This window comes from Orcinus orca, chromosome 1 (assembly GCF_937001465.1).
Source record: "Orcinus orca chromosome 1, mOrcOrc1.1, whole genome shotgun sequence".
In the NCBI taxonomy this organism is placed as follows: domain Eukaryota; kingdom Metazoa; phylum Chordata; class Mammalia; order Artiodactyla; family Delphinidae; genus Orcinus; species Orcinus orca.
In genome coordinates this window covers 211,385,558-211,403,997 of record NC_064559.1, presented here as the reverse complement: position 1 = coordinate 211,403,997, position 18,440 = coordinate 211,385,558, and the positions used below count along the sequence as shown (strand labels likewise).

The 18,440-nt window shown below is 65.5% G+C and overlaps 1 protein-coding gene across 2 annotated transcripts; it reads right to left on the bottom strand.

Moving 5' to 3' along the window:
- Nucleotides 1-2,078: 2,078 nt before the first annotated feature.
- PANK4 (pantothenate kinase 4 (inactive)) lies at nt 2,079-18,046 on the bottom strand. Of its 2 annotated transcripts, XM_004272300.4 has the most exons (19): nt 17,881-18,046; nt 14,204-14,286; nt 13,696-13,910; nt 13,075-13,258; nt 12,642-12,734; nt 12,119-12,272; nt 11,854-12,035; nt 11,129-11,210; nt 10,344-10,444; nt 7,843-7,998; nt 6,924-7,036; nt 6,556-6,643; nt 5,508-5,659; nt 4,640-4,695; nt 4,436-4,485; nt 3,955-4,059; nt 3,495-3,595; nt 3,339-3,407; nt 2,079-2,652 (listed from the first exon to the last, which is right to left on the bottom strand). In XM_004272300.4, the coding sequence occupies exons 1-19, from the start codon at nt 18,002-18,004 to the stop codon at nt 2,439-2,441; spliced, it is 2,322 nt and encodes a 773-aa protein (XP_004272348.1). In that variant the 5' UTR covers nt 18,005-18,046; the 3' UTR covers nt 2,079-2,438. The 2 variants fall into 2 exon arrangements, with proteins under 2 accessions (XP_004272348.1, XP_049562072.1); XM_049706115.1 differs by lacking the exons at nt 2,079-2,652; nt 3,339-3,407; nt 3,495-3,595 and adding an exon at nt 3,696-3,867 and having other exon boundaries at nt 17,881-18,024.
- Between the last annotated feature and the right edge of the window lie 394 nt (nt 18,047-18,440).

Here is an 18,440-nt window from a genome sequence, read left to right as displayed (position 1 = left end):
GGGCTGGGGGCAGCCCACCCATGGCTCAGCTCGGGGAGGCCTCGGGCCCCACACCAGGATCAGCCCTACTGTCCAGGGTCGGAGGCCCTGGGGACGGTGGGCGCCGGGCAAGGCGTCTGAAAGGCTGGGTGTTGGTGGGCGCCAGGCGCTCTGTGGCGGTCTGTCTCTTGCTGTGTCCCTCGTAGGCCCCAGGGACCCACGCCAGCCGCTTGCCCAAACTCAGCAAAGGCCTGGGGGATGGGCAGTTGTGCCAGTGCCACTTTCCTCCCAGGACCAGTCAGGCCCCTCGGAACCGGGAAGGCCCTCCTCCCTCCTCTGGTTGGGGGAGCTCAGCCTGGGGGAGCTGTGGCCCAACCCCGGAAGGGAGGGGTCCCCAAGGCACTGCGTCTGGGCTACTAGAATCTTGGGAGAAGTGAAGGGGAGGCGGGGGGCAGGGAGGGACACAGCCTGGGGCAATCTGCCAGGGCTCACAATATATGGCGGGGGGGTGCCAGCCCTTCTCCAGCCCCGGGTGGGCGCTGCCTCTTGTTCCATTACCTCCCAGGGGCTGCCCTCAGCTGCTGGGAGGCCCAGACCCTTCCTGTCCCAGCTGAGAGAGGGACAGGGCATCGCAAGAGGGGTACCTGAGGGCAGGGCAGGTGCTCAGAGCCCTGGTGCCCTACTCACCGTGGGGCCACCGCAGGCTCCCCCCGCCTGTCCAGCGACCCTCAGGGGAGCGCCAGGGCCTGACAGGAGGGAGGCCCAGCGAGGCATCATGACACAGGCCGAGCTGGGCTCTGATTGGACCTCTGGAGTCCCCCTGGGTGTCTGGGCAGGGCACGCCCTGCACAGGGAGCCCCAGACCAGCTGGGATGCTGCTGCTGCGACACCAGGGACGGGAGGACAGAGGGTGGCCTGGGCAGAAGAGGGCGCAGGCCAGGCCTCACAGAGGTGACCACAGGAAGCTGAGCCGTGCGTAGGTGCAGGCCGGGGGGTGGCGAGGGGCTGTGTTGGGGTCAAGGTGGGTGAGCCTTTGCGGAAAGGGGATCCATGGACCACCCACTGGACAGGCCTAGCCTGTGCCCTCTGGATGGCCGTGCCCCCTGCTCCCCCTGGCGGCTGCTCACAGGAAGGCCAGGGCCCTCTCCATCCAGGAGTGGGGTGCAGCACATGGGTCACCCAGGGGGGCTGCTGTGGTGCAGGACAGGTCGAGCACCCCCTGAGGTTCAGTGCAGGTCCCAGACCGCTGAGCTCAGGCTCCCGGAAGGGGGTGCAGGGCCCCGGTTTCCCTGGCCCAGCAGGGCAAGTGCGAGGGGATCTTGGGCAAAGAGGGTGGGGCTCAGGTCCCTGCAGGGGCAGCCCCGACGGCCTTCCTCATCCCGCCCGTCCTCACGTTGCTGGGTGCTCCAGCAGTGAGGGACCTGGGTGCTGGGCAGTGGGGCTTCCTCAGTGCACAGGGCCCGGGGCCACGGCAGCAGGGCCCCCGCGCAGCTCTTCGTTCCTGAGACCAATGGCACGCACAGGCGGCCTCGCAGCTCCGTGGCCAGTTCTCCTGCCGCGATGTGGCGTCTGAGGCTCAGGTCTGCACCCCGAGGGACGGGTCCAGTGGGGGAGGAGCCCCTGCCATCTCACAGCACCTCCATCACCGGGCCCAGTGAACCCCCCACCCGCCTGCCGTCAGGCAGGGCTCTGGGCATGGGCGCAAGGCCGTGGCGACAGAACCCACGTGGTCTGAGGGCTCCGAGCAGGAGGACTGGACCAGCCACCAAGTCCCTGAAAGTCCTCGAGGGCCCTCAAAGCCCGTGGCCTCCTCTCAGCAGCCTGTCTGTCCTTCCCGTGCGTAGCGGGTCCAGGCGGGGCAGGGGCGCGGGGGAGGCCTTCTCCAGATGGACACGCCGGGGAGCGATGCTGGAGGCCACGTGACAGGGCAGCGGCCATGGCCCACGGGCCAAGGTGGGCCTAAGAGTTCTAGAGATCACCTAGGGAGAGACCCCACTGCTGTGCTCCCTGGGGGAGGCGTGGGCAGGGCCCCCGGGGGGGGCTGCCCACCCTCACACCAACGAGCCAAGGCAGAAACGCTCTGTTCTCACTCTGGAAGCTATTTGCCGTGCCCTGACCTCAGCGTCCTGTCAGAGGCGTATACGTATATATTTATATTTTTATATATATATATATATATATGTATATGTATATATGTATATATATATAAAAGATTATTTAACAGTTAAATATATTCCAATAAGAACGTCTCACGGGACAAAAGTCGTGTCTCCCCACCACGAACACGTCAGCACTGAAGAAACACCGAGCCCGAGGCCACGAGCGCTGAGCCCACACCTGGGTGCAGCCGGTCTCTCACAGAAGCACAATATAAATACTCTGATTTGAACGCGGGTCCCTGTTGCCGTCGAGATACGTTCCTGAGGCGACGGGCGGAGCAGCCCGGCGGCGGTGGCGCCTCACTCGGCCGGGACCTCGTACTTGAAGATGACGCTGAAGAGCCGGCCCCCCAGCCGCTCGGCCAGCCACGAGTTCTTGATGACGGCCAGCTTGAGGCTCTCGCAGCGCAGGGCCGCGTGGTAGTTGGTGTGGACGGCGCGGCCCATGCCCTCGATGACCACCAGGTCGGCGCCGCGCTCCCGCACCAGCACGGCCAGCCCCTTGTCCAGGCGGCTTCGGGGAGGAAGGGGGCAGTGAGGAGGGTGCAGGCGGGGGGCCTGGCACCCTGCACTGAGCTGCACCCGGGGCAGACGCCACACCCTGCCTCCAGCCAAGGGCGGCGACTGGCGGGAACGCCGGAGACCCCCGACCCTCGGCCCCCCCAACTACCTGGGCCTTGGGTCCAGCCTGATCCCCGGACAGCCAGCCCGGCAGCTGCCCTCCCGGGGCCCGGGGCCCAGGGTCTTGGGGACCCCTGGCAGCTGCGCTCCCGTTGCTACAAGGAAGCCGGTTCTGAAAACTGGGCCTTAACGATACTTTTGTATTTTGAACTTTAAAGGATCTGAGTCCTTTCTATAGCTTTTTATTGTCCCTCCTTGTTGGTTAACGGTGGACCTGGAAGGGGATTAAGTCAATACTGGAGAATCAGCACTGGAACAGACTGGGGGGCTAACAGTCCAGAGCCCAGATGTGCCCTCCTTTACACGGGCCGCCGCAGGCTCTAGAAGCCCCGGGATGGGAAGCGCCGTGGCGGCGAGCTGGCCGCCCGCGGGCAGCTTCCCAAGGCGGGGACGCGCCCCGCCTGCTTCTTCCTCCCAGGGTCCCGAGGGAAGAGCTGCTGGACCCTGCCCGGGGCTGTGGCTGGCACAGCCGGCTTCCGCAGGGGACCGGGGCACCCGCGGGCAGAGGGGCCGCGTTACCTGAGGTCGAGACACGGGGAGCTGGAGCCAGTCTGCATGAGCAGCAGCCTCCCTTCTCCGAGCGCCGAGCTGTCGAGCACAGCACCCGTGAGGTCACCCGCGAGGCGGCGCCCCCGGAAGCTGCCCCGCCGCGCCCCAGACCCCCGCCCAGCTTACCGGACGACGGGGTCCATGGCCGCGATGCGCTCAGCCACGATGAGGGACTCGCTGTAGGTCACGTCGTTCAAGGCGGGTCCCGAGTTGCACGCCAAGATGACCTGCGGCAGGATGCCCGGGCTCCTTAGGGACCTTGGCCACCGGCAGTACTGAGCCAGCCTGGGCTCGCCCGCCTGCCCGCCCACCACCCACCCACCCACCTGGGGCTGCCAGCGGAGGAGCACGGCCTCTGGCGACCTCTCACGGCTGGGCCGGCTCTTGGGGCAGGATGGAGACGGCCCCAGGGCCCCGCGGTCAGGCTGACCTAAGCCCCAGGACGTGACCAGCCAGGTCTCCTCTGCTCCTGCCGTGCCACTGCCTACCCGGCACCTACCTGCACACGGAGGGGCCCAGGGCGATGCCAACCCCACCGAGCACAGGAGCTGGGCAAGGGACCCGCCATGCGGCCCTCCACACTCACCTCCGTCCCTCTAGAGAGAAGCTCCCTGACAAAGGGGAAGACTCCCAAAATGACGTCTACTCCACTGTTATCTGCGAAAATTAAGGCACATTTGTGAGGGGGCCCCTGTAAGACAAAACCAGGACGTTCAGTTGGGAACAGGCGCGTCCAAGCGTTCCAGACACCTCCACACTCCACTCCCCACGGCCGGGCGAGGGCTGCTGGGTCCTGCAGGCACTGGGGGCACAGGGGCAGCCCCGGCCTCTTCCAGAACTGCTAGCCCGAAGGACCTCTGACCTGAGGCCAGTGACCTCATCGCTGTCCCGCCGAAGTCAGGCTTGGAGCAGGGACGCCAGCTCATGCTTGTAGCTCGGGGCGGGGGGCTGAGGGGGACACTCCGGGGGGCCCTCAGTGCACCGCGCGGGCCCGCACCACCTCCCCACCCGTGAACCCTGCCCGGGCCCCTAGGGCACAGGACAGAGGCGGGGACAGCTCCATGTACCTTCAGTCTCTGAAGCCACTTGCTGTAGGAGTCCACGAGCCAGGGCCGCTCTGCGGGACACAGGGACGCGGTCACCCGCCCGCCGGCCTCTCCGGGGAGCCGGTCCTCGCCTCCCCCCGGCTCAGCGGGCACGCGCGGCCACCTCGCTGCTTCCCCCCACCGGCCCGAGTCCTGGCACTGGAGGAGAGCCCTGGGCGCCCCTACCTTGCAGCTTCCTCTTTGCCTCCTCAAACCCAAACTGGGGGTCAGATTCAAGGACGCTGCACAGGGGAGGAGAAGACAAAGTCACCAAAGCCCCGGACCTTGGCCTCCGTCGCTCCCGTGGGCCACGAAGCCCCTCCCGAGCTGGACGAGCGTGCTGTCCCCCGTCACTGCTGCCGCGTCGGCTCGAGGACGGGGGAGGTGGCACGGGGAAGCCTCCGTGCTTGCAGCCACAGGCCAGGCCCCTGGGGAGCACCGGCCACCAGCCTCGCCCCAACGTGCCGCCCAAGGGGCAGCCAGTGCTGAGGGCAGGGAGGGGGCGATGGCTGTCCCGGGTGCCTGGGTCCGAAAGCGCACGTTGGGTGACCCAGCAAGTCCCCTGCACGGGAGCCCCGGGGAAGGCACCAGACAGCAGGCCCCGGGACAGGACCCTTGGGGGGACGGGGAGACGCGTGCCCACCGCTGAACTTCACGAGGCACCTATTCACTCCAAACACCCAACAGCGTCTAAGCCCACCCCACACGGTCACTGTGACGCGGAGTTTCACACTGACAACACCCACACCCGCAGCCCTCTACGCGCCTGCTCTTGTGTGCGGGCAGGGAGGCTGGGTCCCAGCACCCGTCCCATCCGTTCCCGAGGCCACACGTGCCCAGCAAGCCCCCAGCAGTACCCCATCCCCCGAGAACCCCCGGTGCCCCCTCTGCCACCTCCTCGAGGGCCAAGCTGGGCCGGCCGAGGCTGGGACTGCCGGAGCCACGTGTGGCCCAGGCGTCAGTTCGGGCCCAGGGGCTGTGGCTCTAAGGCCGAGCCGGAAGGAGGAGGGGAAGGGATGGGCCTGCAGGGGCTGTGAGGACAGCGGGCACCTACTCAGAGACGGCTTTCGCTCCCCAGTCAAAGACGTTGCCAGCCAGGAGCCCTTTCACCAGGGCCAGCTGCCTCTCCTCCCAGCCCAGGGCATCCAGAGAGTGGATCACCCTCTGGAAACACTTCAATGCCACGCCGTTGTCCTTCTGCTTCACCTGCGGGGAGATGCGAATGAAGACGTGGTCTGGCCTCCCCCAGGCCCCCGGCAGAGCAGGGAGAGGAGAGCACCGCGCCGGGAGAGCACCAACAGCGAGCCCGTTCTAGGGGACAGAAGACTCCCATGTGACGTCACTGCGGGAGGCTAGACAAACCCAGATCGCGTCAGGTTAAAAGCAGCGCTGACTCGGAGCAGCGCGGGCTGAGGGCAAGCATGGGGGGCATGCTGGTATCGGTGCAGGTTTGAAGCGTGCACTGAGGACAGAGGCTCAGGTGTGACGGTGCCGTGGCCGAGCACGGAGGACCCACACCCCGTGGGTGCCCGCTGCCCTGACCGTGAGACCCTCGGCACCCTGACCCACTGTCCCCAGACACCCCGTGCGAGGGCAGGGAGGAGGCGGCAGGGAGCTGAGGTCGGTGGGCTCCGGACCCCGCCCGCGGCTCCAGGGCACGCGGCTTCCTGGTCAAAGAGCCCAGGGAGGCACCTCCAGGCCACCAGCCAGGCCCTGGAAGGCTCGTGGCCAGGACGGACATCCTCAGGCACCAACCCTTGAGTTTCCAGGCTGAGTTCAGGAGGCCAGGAAGAGGCGAGGGGGCCTCAGTGCCACATGCCCGCCACCCTCACCGGCTGCGGGTTAGAACCCCCAGGACACGCTGCTGACGAGGTCACAGTGGCGCCGGCATCGGTCCACAGCCGGTGCTGCCGACCGAGGGGCTGCGGCCCAGAGCTCCTGGGAGATGGACCCTCACCAGGGCGGCTCCAGGATGCAGCCTGTCGCCAGTGCCGGGGGTCAGGGCTGCCAGCACACCCGCTCGCTGGACAGGACGGGACTGACGCCCCGTTCCCCACGGCCCCCTGCAAGCATGTGCCCACCCACGAGAAGGGGGCGCTCACCTTGGAGTAGGGGTCCGGGAAGTTGAACTCGTTCAAACAGTGCTCCCTCGTGTCCAGGAGGCTGCGCACGGTCAGGGTCCCATAAGCGCTGAAGACAGAGCCGGGCGGAGGGCGGCTGAGTGGGCTGGACGGCTGACTGCACTGCCCATCGCACTCTCCCCACCCAGGGGCGTCCTCGTGGCGTCCAGGCGCCAAAAGGAGAAGCCCAGGAGGCCAGCGGGGTGCTAAGCGTCCCCGAGTGTGTGCCAGGGGAGGGGCACAGAGCTTCCTGGAGAACTTCGAGGGACTCGGCCCTCGGGTGCGAGCGCGCGTCCCCGTAGAGGCCGCCTCTCGGGGCCCTGGCCAGGGCGAGCAGGTGGGCCACTCACAAGGGCTGCTGCCTCAGCGTCTGCAGCTTGTTCCAGTACTTCTGGCGGAACTTCTCGGCCCTCTCGGCTGCATCCACGGAGCCTGGCTGGCTCGCCACGGCGCGCTTCACGACCTACCAAGGACGGGGCGGCCAGCAGTGCTCAGGGCAGCCCCCAGCCCGTGGACGGCAGGCGTTGGTGGCAGCCACTGGGGGCTTCCCTTGCCAGGTGGGAACGGGGTTGCCGCCAGCCCTGACCCAAAGCTCATGTCCGTGTCCTCTGATACCAGCCCCAGGGCCCACTGGACACCAGCTCCTGCTCTGCTGGGGGAACTGGTGGTTCTGGAGCATCTCCAAGTCTGTGGGACCCCTCGCTCTGAAGACAGACCCCACGGGCCTCTCTGAGGGGCGTCGTGGAGGAATGGGCGTTCCCAGGAGGCTCCCATGGCCTTGACCCCCGAGCCTGGAGCCGGAGGCCAGCCACCGCTGCCCCGAGCCTGGAGCCGGAGGCCAGCCACCGCTGCCCCTGAGCCTGGAGCCGGAGGCCAGCCACTGCTGCCCCCAAGCCTGGAGCCGGAGGCCAGCCGCCGCTGCCCCTGAGCCCTGGGCAAACTGCTTGCTTTTTAAAGAGACACGGCAGCCGGGAAAGCCACTTGCGAGCTGATGAGGACGCACCTCACTGACACCACGTCCCAACAAACTACTCAGTCAGGCTCCCACCTGGGAACTATGAATTACACCTCAAATAAAAGGCTCCTGGAAACCCCTGTTCTCCCCCATCCCGCCTCTCACTGCCCCTTGGGAACCTGAAACAGTCAGAGGTAGCCAGGACCTCAAAGGCCCACAGCCCAATTCCTGGACGGACGGGTGTCTTCTTCCTGGGGGTGTCCAGCCCCGCCCCCAGCCCTCATCCCAACCTCACCCCCGCCCCAGGCCCTCACCCCGTCCAGGGCCTCCTCAAAGCAGGTGAGCCAGTACTTTCGGGCCAGCGCGTCGTCCGTGAGGTCGACCGTGTCAGGCACGTAGGAGGACGGGTCCAGAAGGAGAGGCAGGTTGACGAGCGGCCTCTCCAGACGGTCCATTTCCAGCAAGTCGAACTGGGAGGACGAGAAGCAGGCAGGCACGTCAGCCGTGTCCTTTCTGAAAGACCAAAAGCCCCTTCTACAGGTCTTGGAACCGGTTTCCCCGCACGAAGGGAGGCTGCCGTGCGCGGCTAATGGAGAGCCCGGCTCCTCCCCGGCCCTGGGCCCTGCCTGCCTCTCACGGCCTCTCTCAGCCCGGGCGAGCCCTCCACTTGTCCGGGGCCCTGAGCCCGACGCCCCGACCCTGGGTCTGCTCACGCACCCGTCTTCCTGCCGCGCCCCATGCTCTCTGCTCCGCGCTCTGAAGCACGCACACCGACCGCCCTTCTGGTCCAACCGCCCTGCCCACCGGGTTCTGTCCTGCGGCTCCTGCCCGGGGTCAGTTCCCAGGGGGGGACACACCGCCCCGTCCCCCCACGCCCCGCATCCAGACCCACTGCCCCTGCCATGCTCAGCAAGGCCGGGACGCTCGATGCCCACACCAGGGTCTTTCAAACGAAGGGTCCTGTGCGCCTGGCCCCGTTCTCGGATGAGAACTGTGTCAGGCAGCTGCTCCAGGGACGTGACAAGCGAGTGAGCTCAGGGCTCGTCCTCCAGGCACCGCTCCTGCCCCCCACCCTCCAGGGAGCTGCCCACCTGGGACTTGGCCCTGTGTTGCTGACTGGCCCACTAGCAGGGTGAGGCGGCAGGTGTGCTCGGACCAGGGATGGTCTGGATGAGAAGATCCACCCCACGAGGGAGAGATGGGCTTTGGGGACGCGCCACGTGAGCGCACGTTTAGCAGGGAAGGAGCCGGTGTGTCTCCACGGGGGTCAAAGGCAGCAATGGCTGCCTGCTGCCCGGCTGGCCGGCAGGGGCCGCCCTGTCCTCCGATGAGTGGGAGCTCACATCTGAGCTCGGCCTGGCCCCCTGCCCCTGGGGATCCCCACGCCCACTCGCAGGGACACCCCAGCACGACAGGCGCGTGGGGTGCCCAAGCTGTCACGGAGAGGGGCCGCGTTGCACATCAGCGTTGGCTGAAAGGTTTCTGGCCCGCCCACCCATTTCATTTTGCCGTCCGTGTGGCCGGCATCCACATCGTCCTTCGACAAGTCAGAGACGTTAACGCCTTTCTCTGTACACCCGTCACGGCGGGCCTGGGCCTTGCCAACCCTGCCCCTGGTGCCTGCCTTTGGGAAGGGCCCAGCTACCCCCGCACAGCTGGCTGCAAAGGATGCGGTGTGGAGCTGTGGGAACTGGGGGTGCCACACGTGGGGGGGACTCTCCCCAGGAAGTGAGAGGCGGATGAGGCACATTCTTGCCATGTTTACACTGATTTACAAGAGAATCTGCATCTACAACTGAAAACCAACTTTCCCTCCAAACTGGCTAGCAACCTGTCCTGAAGGTAGCATCCCGACCTGTGTGCCCAGGCCAGGCCAGGCCAGGCCAGGCAGCTGCAGGCCTCGGCCTGTCCTCCAGCCCCACGTGCGATTCTGATAAACCACTTCCTGGGTTATCAGGGACGTGATGTCAATAAGACGGTAACGGGCTTCCCTGGTGGCGCAGTGGTTAAGAGTCCGCCTGCCGATGCAGGGGACACGGGTTTGTGTCCTGGTCCGGGAAGATCCCACATGCCGTGGAGCGGCTGGGCCTGTGAGCCATGGCCGCTGGGCCTGCACGTCCGGAGCCTGTGCTCCGCCACGGGAGAGGCCACAACAGTGAGAGGCCCGCGTACCGCAAAAAAAAAAAAAAAAAAAAAAAAAAAAGATGGCAACAGCTCATCCAACGATGATCTGGGCCAGGACGGGGCCACGGCAGTACCATCCCGTCCCAGCTGGGAGACCCTCTCCACACCGGCTCGGCTGGCGGGGGGAGCTCCCATCCAGACATGGTGGGCCTCACCCCAAGGGGCGACTGAGGAAAAGGTGGCATCGCCTGAGGAAATTCGCAGACTCTGCAGGCTCGGTACCGCCTTGAAACCATCACGCAGAGAACGTGTTCTAAGAGAAGGGGCCCAGGCTGGTGCCCGCGACCCACAGTTTTACCCCGATTCTGCTGTGAACGGTCCCAGAGCCCTAGGAAAGACCCCCTGTGGTCCCGAAACTTTATATTCTCCCTGCAAGCCCGGCAGGGACCGCGTGGCCCTGAGGGCTCCGGCTGAACACCCGAAGAATGTGAGACACTACGGGAGGAATGAGAACAGCCAGCTGCAGGCTGCAAACGTCTCTCTTCGGCCCCAGAGTCTGTGGTTCACGACCGGCCTGCACCAGGAGGAGGCGCCTTCGAGCCCGGCCATGGCGGCTCTCCTCGGGGACCACCAGGAGGCCACAGAGGAGGCGGCGCACGTGGGACCCAGGGCCACCCACGCCCGTACTCACGGTGCCGCTCCTCGGCCGCTGTGTTGGGCAGAGCTCGGGTGAGGAGCTCATGAGCCCGGAGCTGCCGGCGTAGTTCTCTTCCCAACTGTACTGGTTTGGGTCTGTGGGACAAGAGACCCGGCGTCAACCGAGGGGCGAGCGGCTCGGCAAACCTTGGGCGGCTGGACTGCCTCTGGGAGGACCGGCTGCCGAAGGCCTCCCTGGCGCCGGGCGGGCCGGGGGCATTGCTCTGTTGTGTTATTTCTTACTGGCACAGAAACCTCTCAAGCTGAGCGGCAGCTTCCGAAAGGTACCCGTGGTTTATCTCAAGTGAGAAGCTGGACTTAGGGACGCAGTGAAGGTCTGCCTGGGCTGCTCTGACTGGCGCTGACCCCCACGCAGTCTGCCCTGTGCTTCCTCGTGCAGAATCACGCCTGCGATTCCTTCACGTGTCCTTCAAAGAGGACAGACCGGATGCGCATCTGAAGCGACAGCTGGGCAGACGGCCGGGAGGAGCCGGCGGGCCGAGGCCTTCGGAGGCGAGGCCGTGCGCGCAGCCCCTGCACGGAGCCCCGTCACTTAAGGACCCATGGGTTGATTACGTGGCACCCACGCGAATCGGTTTCCACCGGCCCCTCAGGAGAATCACAGCAAAGGCTCCTGCCACTGCTGGGGAGAGCCCACGAAGACACCATGTCCACCCACAGCCCTTGATCGTCGCTTAACACGAGCAGCCATTCCAGTCACTCCCCAAGGCCTCCCCGCCTCCCGATGCCGCTGCCCAACATAGGCCGCGCTGTACTCACTGTCCTGCTCGGCTCCTTTAAGAAACGCTCCTATGGCGCCCAGGTAGCCTTCGTGCCTCAAGAACAGCGCCTGGACCTCCCCCTGCCACGGAGACGCCCCTGAAGCGCCACTCAGCCCAAGGCTGCAAGTCCACCCGACACAGGTGGCCTCCCTCCCGACTCGGCGCCTGTCCACGGGGCTGTACGCACACGCGGAATTCAAGGGCCCACCGTTTAGAGCAGCGGTCCCCAGCCTTTTTGGCACCAGAGACCGGTTTCATGGAAGACCACTTTTCCATGGACGGGGGTGGCGTCGGGGGAGGGCGGGGGGCATGATGGTTCGGGTGGTAACGCGCGCGATGGGGAGCAGCCCGGGGCGTGGGGAGCCCCGGTTCAGAGGGTAACTTCTTCCACAAAATGGATACCCACCCAGTTCCCCATGCTTGCTGGGGGCCACACACCCCCACGCCGTGACCGACACCTAGAAGCTCACCTGGAGCTCGCGGACAGTGGGAGGCGGTCTCTAGACCCCACCCCCGGCAACGCGCCAAACTCAGGGATGGCCACGGCGCCCCAAGCGCAGGATGCCCGGAGCTAGTGGGTGGGAAGGGGCTGCGGGCAGGGGCTTGGGGGTGCTCAGCTGGGTCCCGCCTTGCTCCCGTCCCCTCTCAGGCCTGAGAGTTTGGAGACACAGGGGCCCGGGCCAGGGGCGGGCAGAGCAGAGGAAGGACGCGGCGGCCCGTTACCTTGGAGAAGAAGTTGATGCTGTAGGTGATGGTGCGCATGGTGACAGGGTGGCCGCGGATGAAGAAGCCCCCGAAGTACACCCGGTCCAAGCAGTGGAGCCTGGCGTACAGGCAGGCGAGCTGCCCGATGTCGTTGCTGATCATGTGCAGCAGGCTCTTGGCCATGTCCTCCTTGGAGAACTCTGGGGGCAGAAGCGGCACGCTGGGCAAGCGGCCAGGCGGGCGCCACGCGCCTCCGACAGCCAGAGCGGGCGAGAGGCCGTACCTGTGTCCGCGGTGGCCGACTTCCCGAAGCTGCTCGCGATGAGGTTGCCGCTCAGCCCCAGGGTCTGGTGGGCCCCTCCGTAGATGTCCTGCACCAGCATGTCCACGTTCGTGTGCTGGCCTCTGGAAGCCAGATGCAGCAGCTCGTCAAACTTCTGTGGGGACAGAGCAGACGGGAGCACCTGAGGAGCCGCAAGCTGGGAGAACCCCACGGCCCTGGACGAGCCCACGGAAGGAGGCCAGCCGCCGCGCTGGGTAGGGAAGGCCCTCTCCTGTTATGGCCCAGAGGTGGGGGGAGACGGGCAGCCTCTGTGCACCACCCAGCTGGGCGACACTCTGGCCACCTGGACGTCCATCCTTCAGAGACTCGGGACGCAGGACGAGGTACAGGGAAGAGCCACTTTCACAACAACCCCAGCCAAGCACAAGCCTCCGACCCCACAGCCGCCAACCCTCTCCTCAGGGGACCAGGAAACAGGCTGCTCCGTGGAGCCAGGAGCATCCTCCCAGAGCTGCCCAAATACCTTCGTTTTGGTGAGCAGAGCCCCAAGCCCCCAGAAGGTGCCACCCCCGATGGAGCTGCCACCGATCCACTCGAACCTGTCCTCTGTCTCCACCTGGAGCGAAACGAGGGCAGGTACGTTAGCAAGGGGGCCCCCAGCCACTGCCCAGCAAGTCCCAGGGACGCGGCGGCTCAGGGGTATCCCCCGCCCTGCGTGGCGGCGCCCTTGAAGGTCGAGTCCGGGTGGGCTCGGCAGGTGCTCGTGCTGGAAGCAGGGGGCCCACCTCCCCGCAGACCGCCCGCGCCAGGCACTCCGCGTGCGGCCTCGTGCCGTGAGCGCCAGAGGCAGGCCTGGGTCTGTGTCCGCCTCCCTGTGCCCGGCATGGCTCCGACATGCAGCCAGTGCTCAACAAAGCGCTGCAGAGGCCCGTCATCTCCCACGAGCCAGGCCCCACCTTCACGATAGAGACCCCAGAGCCGATGCTGACTAGGAGGTACGGGAAAACGCTGGGGTGGTTGGTCTGAAACCGGAACTCGGGGTTGGAGCCCTTCTGGTACACGAAGGCCTCGTGCGGGATGTTCTTCAGCACGAAGTTGCAGCCCTTGATCAGGCAGGTCATCACGTCCTCCTTGTCAACCCTGCCAGGGAGCAGCCCAGCCACTGGCACTGGCACAGGCCACGGCACGAATGGCCCCTGCCTCCCCGCCCCCCTGGCAGGGCCGTGGCCCCGGGACCCTCCGTCCAGCGGGAGCGGGCCCGACTCGGTCTCGGGGCTCCGTTCCTTTCCTTTCAGCCCTTGCCTCTCCCCACCCACCATCTTCAGTCCCCCGAGCCTTCCTGAGTTTCGGCCACCTGAATCCCACTGCAGCCGGCCCAGAGCTTGGCCTCAGGCCCGCGGCCACCCACCAGCCACCCGGAGCCTCACTGGGTCCTGAGGTCTTAGGAACCCCCAGAGCCGGGCGAACGGGCTGGTGCAGGAGAGGGGCCACTGCGGCCGCCAAGTCAGGGCCTGACCCCGTGAGCGGAGGCCAACCGGCCCCCACGCTCCCCTCCCCGCCCCGAGGTCCCCACTCACTTCAGCTGCAGCTTCTCTTCGATGAGGTCTTTGAACTTGTACGCCCCGCCCCCGGTCGCCTGGATGACCTTGGTCTCGGTGTTGACCAGGTGGTCTTTGATGAAGTCCAGGCAGGCCTCTATGTAGGTGTTCTCGAACTTGACGAAGTGCAGCCTGGCGGTAACCTCCTCCTGGACGGAGATCTCATAGGGCGGCTCGTGGTCCTGCTCTGTGTCCTGGGGGTGAGGGTGGGGAACCCGCGTGTGTGCACTGCCTCGGGGAGGGGACGACGCTGACACACAGCCCCTGGGCACCCTCAGCAGCGGCGACGATTTCTGCCTACCCTGAAGTCCGTGGGAGTCCTGATGGCGACGCAGGTGGGAGATTCGGGGGGGAGGCACGAGCAGGCGGGAGGCGGGGGTGCTCTTGCCAGGGCTGGGATGGAAGGGGAACTAAGCTGGGAGCGTGAGGGAGGGGCATCGGCACTAGAAGCTTCCAGGGCCTGCCCGGGGTCCTCCAGGAGGCTCACCTTGTCTGAGTGGTCGAAGGACCGCACTCTGGCAACTTTGTGCTGCACGGTGGAGTAGTAGGCCAGCTTGGTCAGCGAGCCGCCTACAGGGGAGACACAGATGCCGCGGATTCAGAAGTGGCTGGAAGGGACCCGAGGCTGCCCTTCCACAGGCCCTCCTCTGCCAGCCCTGGGTCCTGCCCACAAGGAGTCTGGTGCTACCTGAACGTGAAAACCCTGCAGGGCACCAAACGGAGGAAGGGAATGAACCGTGAGACCTAAACACACTCTGCCTTCCTTGAAAACCTCTGTTCCTCCTCAGGGCCCAGACTGAAACGGAGACTGTCCGTTTCTCCACCAGCACTGAGTCCTTGATGAGCAAGGGACCTGCTGTTTATGGGTGGCTCGGCGACCCTCAGTGGTTTAGGAAAATCCTGTTTCAGACTCTGATCTTGAGGATGAACCAAAGGAAAACGCTGACAAATGCACTGTTTTCACTGAAAAGCATACAACTGACGGTCCGCGGAAGGAGGTGGAGAAGGCAATGCAGGCGGGGGAGGGGCTGTTTTCACCAGGAATGTGCAAGGAAGGGGCCGGAGAGCAGCAGCTGAGGCCCGGACTCACCAAGGAGGCCCTGCAGAGGGCGGCGGGGACTTGTTAATGCCCCTGGGAAGCCTGGATGCCCCTGGCCTGTGACCAGGGGCAGAATATCAGGAAGCAGATAAGGCCTTTGGGCAAGTTAAAAAGATCCCCAGAGCAGTCCTCCTGGAGGAGGAGTTCTGGCGAGCCCCACTCCTGAGTCAGAGAGGAGGCGTCGGAGGCTATAGGTGATTCACGGCTGTGAAGCCACGAACGGCGGAGCAGAGAGAGGCAGAAGGCTCAGCTCTGCAAAGTGACCTTGGAACCAACTGTGCTTCCTAGGAGGCCCGACAAAAATAAGGGGGAAACCCCTTGTCTGGAGAAGGCGGCTAAAACTATTAACAACTGTTGTTTTGTGACAAAACACTAAGGGAGTATTCCACAAACGCTCAAGTCAGAAACACAGATTTGGAAACACAGTATCCGAAGGCCAAAGCTCTTCCAGGTTAGAAAAACCAAAGCCCAGCTTCCGAGACCAGTCACACCTGTCCCATCGGAGCCACCTGTCTGGCAGTGTGGACAGGGCCTCCCGGGACGTCCTGCGACCTGGCCTCGTTGGGCCACGTTTGGTCACTGAACCCCGTCGTCCTGGGCTTGCTCTCATCCCCAGACCGTCAGCTTACGACACAGAACCTGGCCTTAAGCCTCCTTATCCCTCCTCCCTGCCCCCAATCCCGGCCTGGCACGGAGCATCTTCCACTGAAATGCTTGTTGCCCGATTCACCTCTGTGAATAAATCGTTTCCTAAAAAGACAGGCAACGCAAAGGGATGAAGACATCTTTTGAGAAGCTCATCGTAAGTTACCCAGGTCACAGAAATCCAATTCCAGACAGTGTGCTCTTCAAGTCAGCTATAAATCACAACCAAAACACACAGTGTTGGGGTTTGTGGGGGGCCGTGGGGAGTGAGCTGGGTTCTGTGCACCGCACACCATGTACCCCGAGTGGGGCGAAGCCCGGCACTGCCCAGACTTGTCTCCCACCCGAGCCAGGAGACAGCGGATGGGGCACGGGGCTGCGAGCAGAGCAGTGCGGTCAGTCTGAGCCAGGGTGAGTTCACAGAGCAGCACAGGGGGCGCCTGTGGGAGCCCACCTGCTCTCAGGGTCCCTTGCGATTAGAGTGAATGCCAACTCGGGCCGGGGCCGCACACGTCACACCTGACGAGGGCAGTGACCAGGCGGCCAGCACAGTCCCGCGCTCTCTGGTGGACGCCATGGGCTCTCCGGGCCACCCCACCCCATGCTCCACCCTGGGGCCCACAGCATCCCCGACTGATGGGAGGGACCTGAGCCAAGACCCGCCAGTTCATCCAGAACCCCGGGGCATGGTGCGGGGCTGTCCTTCCACTCCAGGCACCTCCGTGCACATCCCTGCCCTGTGGCCCCTTCTGCTTCACCCAAGGGACCCTCCCTCTGCCCAGCAGAAACCTGGAGTCAAGTCAGCTTCAAGTATGTGTTGACCCAAAGCATCCCTGAGGCTTTTGAAGCAGGGACTCCACCCGCGGAGAGGGGCGCCCCGTCAGAGCTGGACTGAGAGGCTTGGGGACGGGAGAGGAAACCAGAAACCTGCTTGTGAACCACTGACCGCACTCTGGCTTTGTGGATTCCTGGGTGGAGGACCCCTGCCCTGAGCCCCGTGACCTCCCATCAGCTACACTAACAAAGTCTGTCCTTGTGAATTCCCTGGCGGTCCAGTGGTTAGGACCCTGCGCTCTCACTGCTGAGGGCCCAGGTTCAATCCCTGGTCGGAGAACGAAGACCCCACAAACCTCGCAGGGTGGCCAAACCCCGCCTCCCCCCCAAAATAAACGCACAAATGTTTGTCCTTAGTAGCAATGAACGTGTCTTTTAAAGAACCAGACAGAGGACCCAGAGCCGGGGGGAAATTTCAGAGAGGAAATAAACATGGACGCTGAAAATATGCCTTTGAGTGTTCTTCTGCTAAGGAACCCTGACCGGGCTCGGCCCTGGAGGACAGGCAGGAACTCCCCCTTCCGCGCCACAAGGTAGGGCCACGCAGAACGACCCAGGTAAGCCCTGTGGCCAGCCAATTTTCGGGGGTGCTTCAGAAACGTTAGGTGCCGACCCGTTGGAGCAGAGCCCCCAGGGTCAGGGCAGCAGCATCAAGTGCGGAAGCTCCGAGCACACGGCCACTGGACTGCCATCACATCCGGAGTGCACAGGGCTCCGAGGACAGCGGCAGGGCCCCGAGGGGCTGACTTGAGCCCCCAGGCGGTTCCTCGCGCTCACCGTCTCTGGCCCAGCGTCCAGCCGGGCACCGTTCTGGCGGGTCCTCTTCGGGGGGCCGACCTCAGGCTCACAGCTGCCCTCGCCCGCCCTCTGCCTGGCTCCGCCCGGCCTCTGGCTTTGCAGGTGGGGGCTCAGGACGCTCCCCACTTCCCTGGACACCGCCCCCCCACAAGGACAGGGGAGCGGGGCGGCCCAACCCCTCCGGGGAGAAGCGCACGGTCTGTCCCTGCATTCACTGAGCGGCCACGGCGGGCCAGGCGCACGGGGGTCCCGGGCCGGAGGTCATGGACCGGCCCCGAACCGCCCGGGTATCCGCGCCTCAGCGTCCACATCTGAGAAAGCGGTCGGCGGGAGGCGTCAACGCGTCGGAGAGGGAAGGAGGGCCCTGCGGGGGGCGGGGCTCGGGGGTGCTTCCGACCTGAGGTCTGCGCCCAGGTCCTCCAAAGCCCCGGCCCCAGACACCCGACCCCCGATCTCCGGCAGGCGGGGAGCTGCGCCGCCCGGCGGCCGACCCCCACCCCCGCTCCCGAGGCGGGATGCCAGAGGGGCAGCCAGGCCGCCTCTCCCGCGGGACTACGAGCCCCTGCATGCCCCGCTCCGGCCGCGCGGCGCCTGCCGGGAGCTGTAGTCCGGCTGCCGCAGAGAGCGGGCGCCGCCGGCTGCCCGCGGACTACAAGGCCCGACAGGCCGTGCGCGCCGACGGCCCGCGCCCCGCCCTTCGTCCTTGCCACCGCCCCGGCCCGCCGGCCTCGCTGCCCGCGCCCGCGCCCGCCCCCGCCGCCCCGCTCCCCGCGCCCGCCCGCGGCGACCTATGTCTATGGCGAAGCGCTTGGCGTTCTCCAGGTTGCGGAAGATCTCGTCGGGGGGCAGTGTGATGCTCTTGTCCAGGCTGTCCCCGCTGCTCCCGCTGCCGCTCGCTCCACACTCCGCCATTTTGAATGTGCTCGGCCAGCCTCATCAGCCATGGAGATATATGCGCATATATTTGACTGCTAAACGCCCCCCGCGCATAGATTATGCTAATGAGCGTTCGGGCCGGCCCTCGCCCCTCCCGTCGCCGCGGCGGTGGCGGCTGGAGGGCCGACTCAGGCAGGCGGGCGCGGGTCCCCCAGACCGGACCGCGAGGCAGCTCAACACAAAACCTCTGGGCTGTCGTCGTCTTTGTTGTTCCTTCACTGAGTTGGCCGGATGCTGACCTCCAATGATATGAGCTAGTGCAGAGGGGGCACCTGGGGTTTGGAGACCACCAGGGTAATCGGTTTCTTTAGTGACTGCTGTTGTGAGCCTGGCACCTGCACGTGAAGACGCTTGGGACCCACCAGCTTGGTTCCCTAGGAGTGCAGGACCGTGGGTGTTAAAAACCCTATGC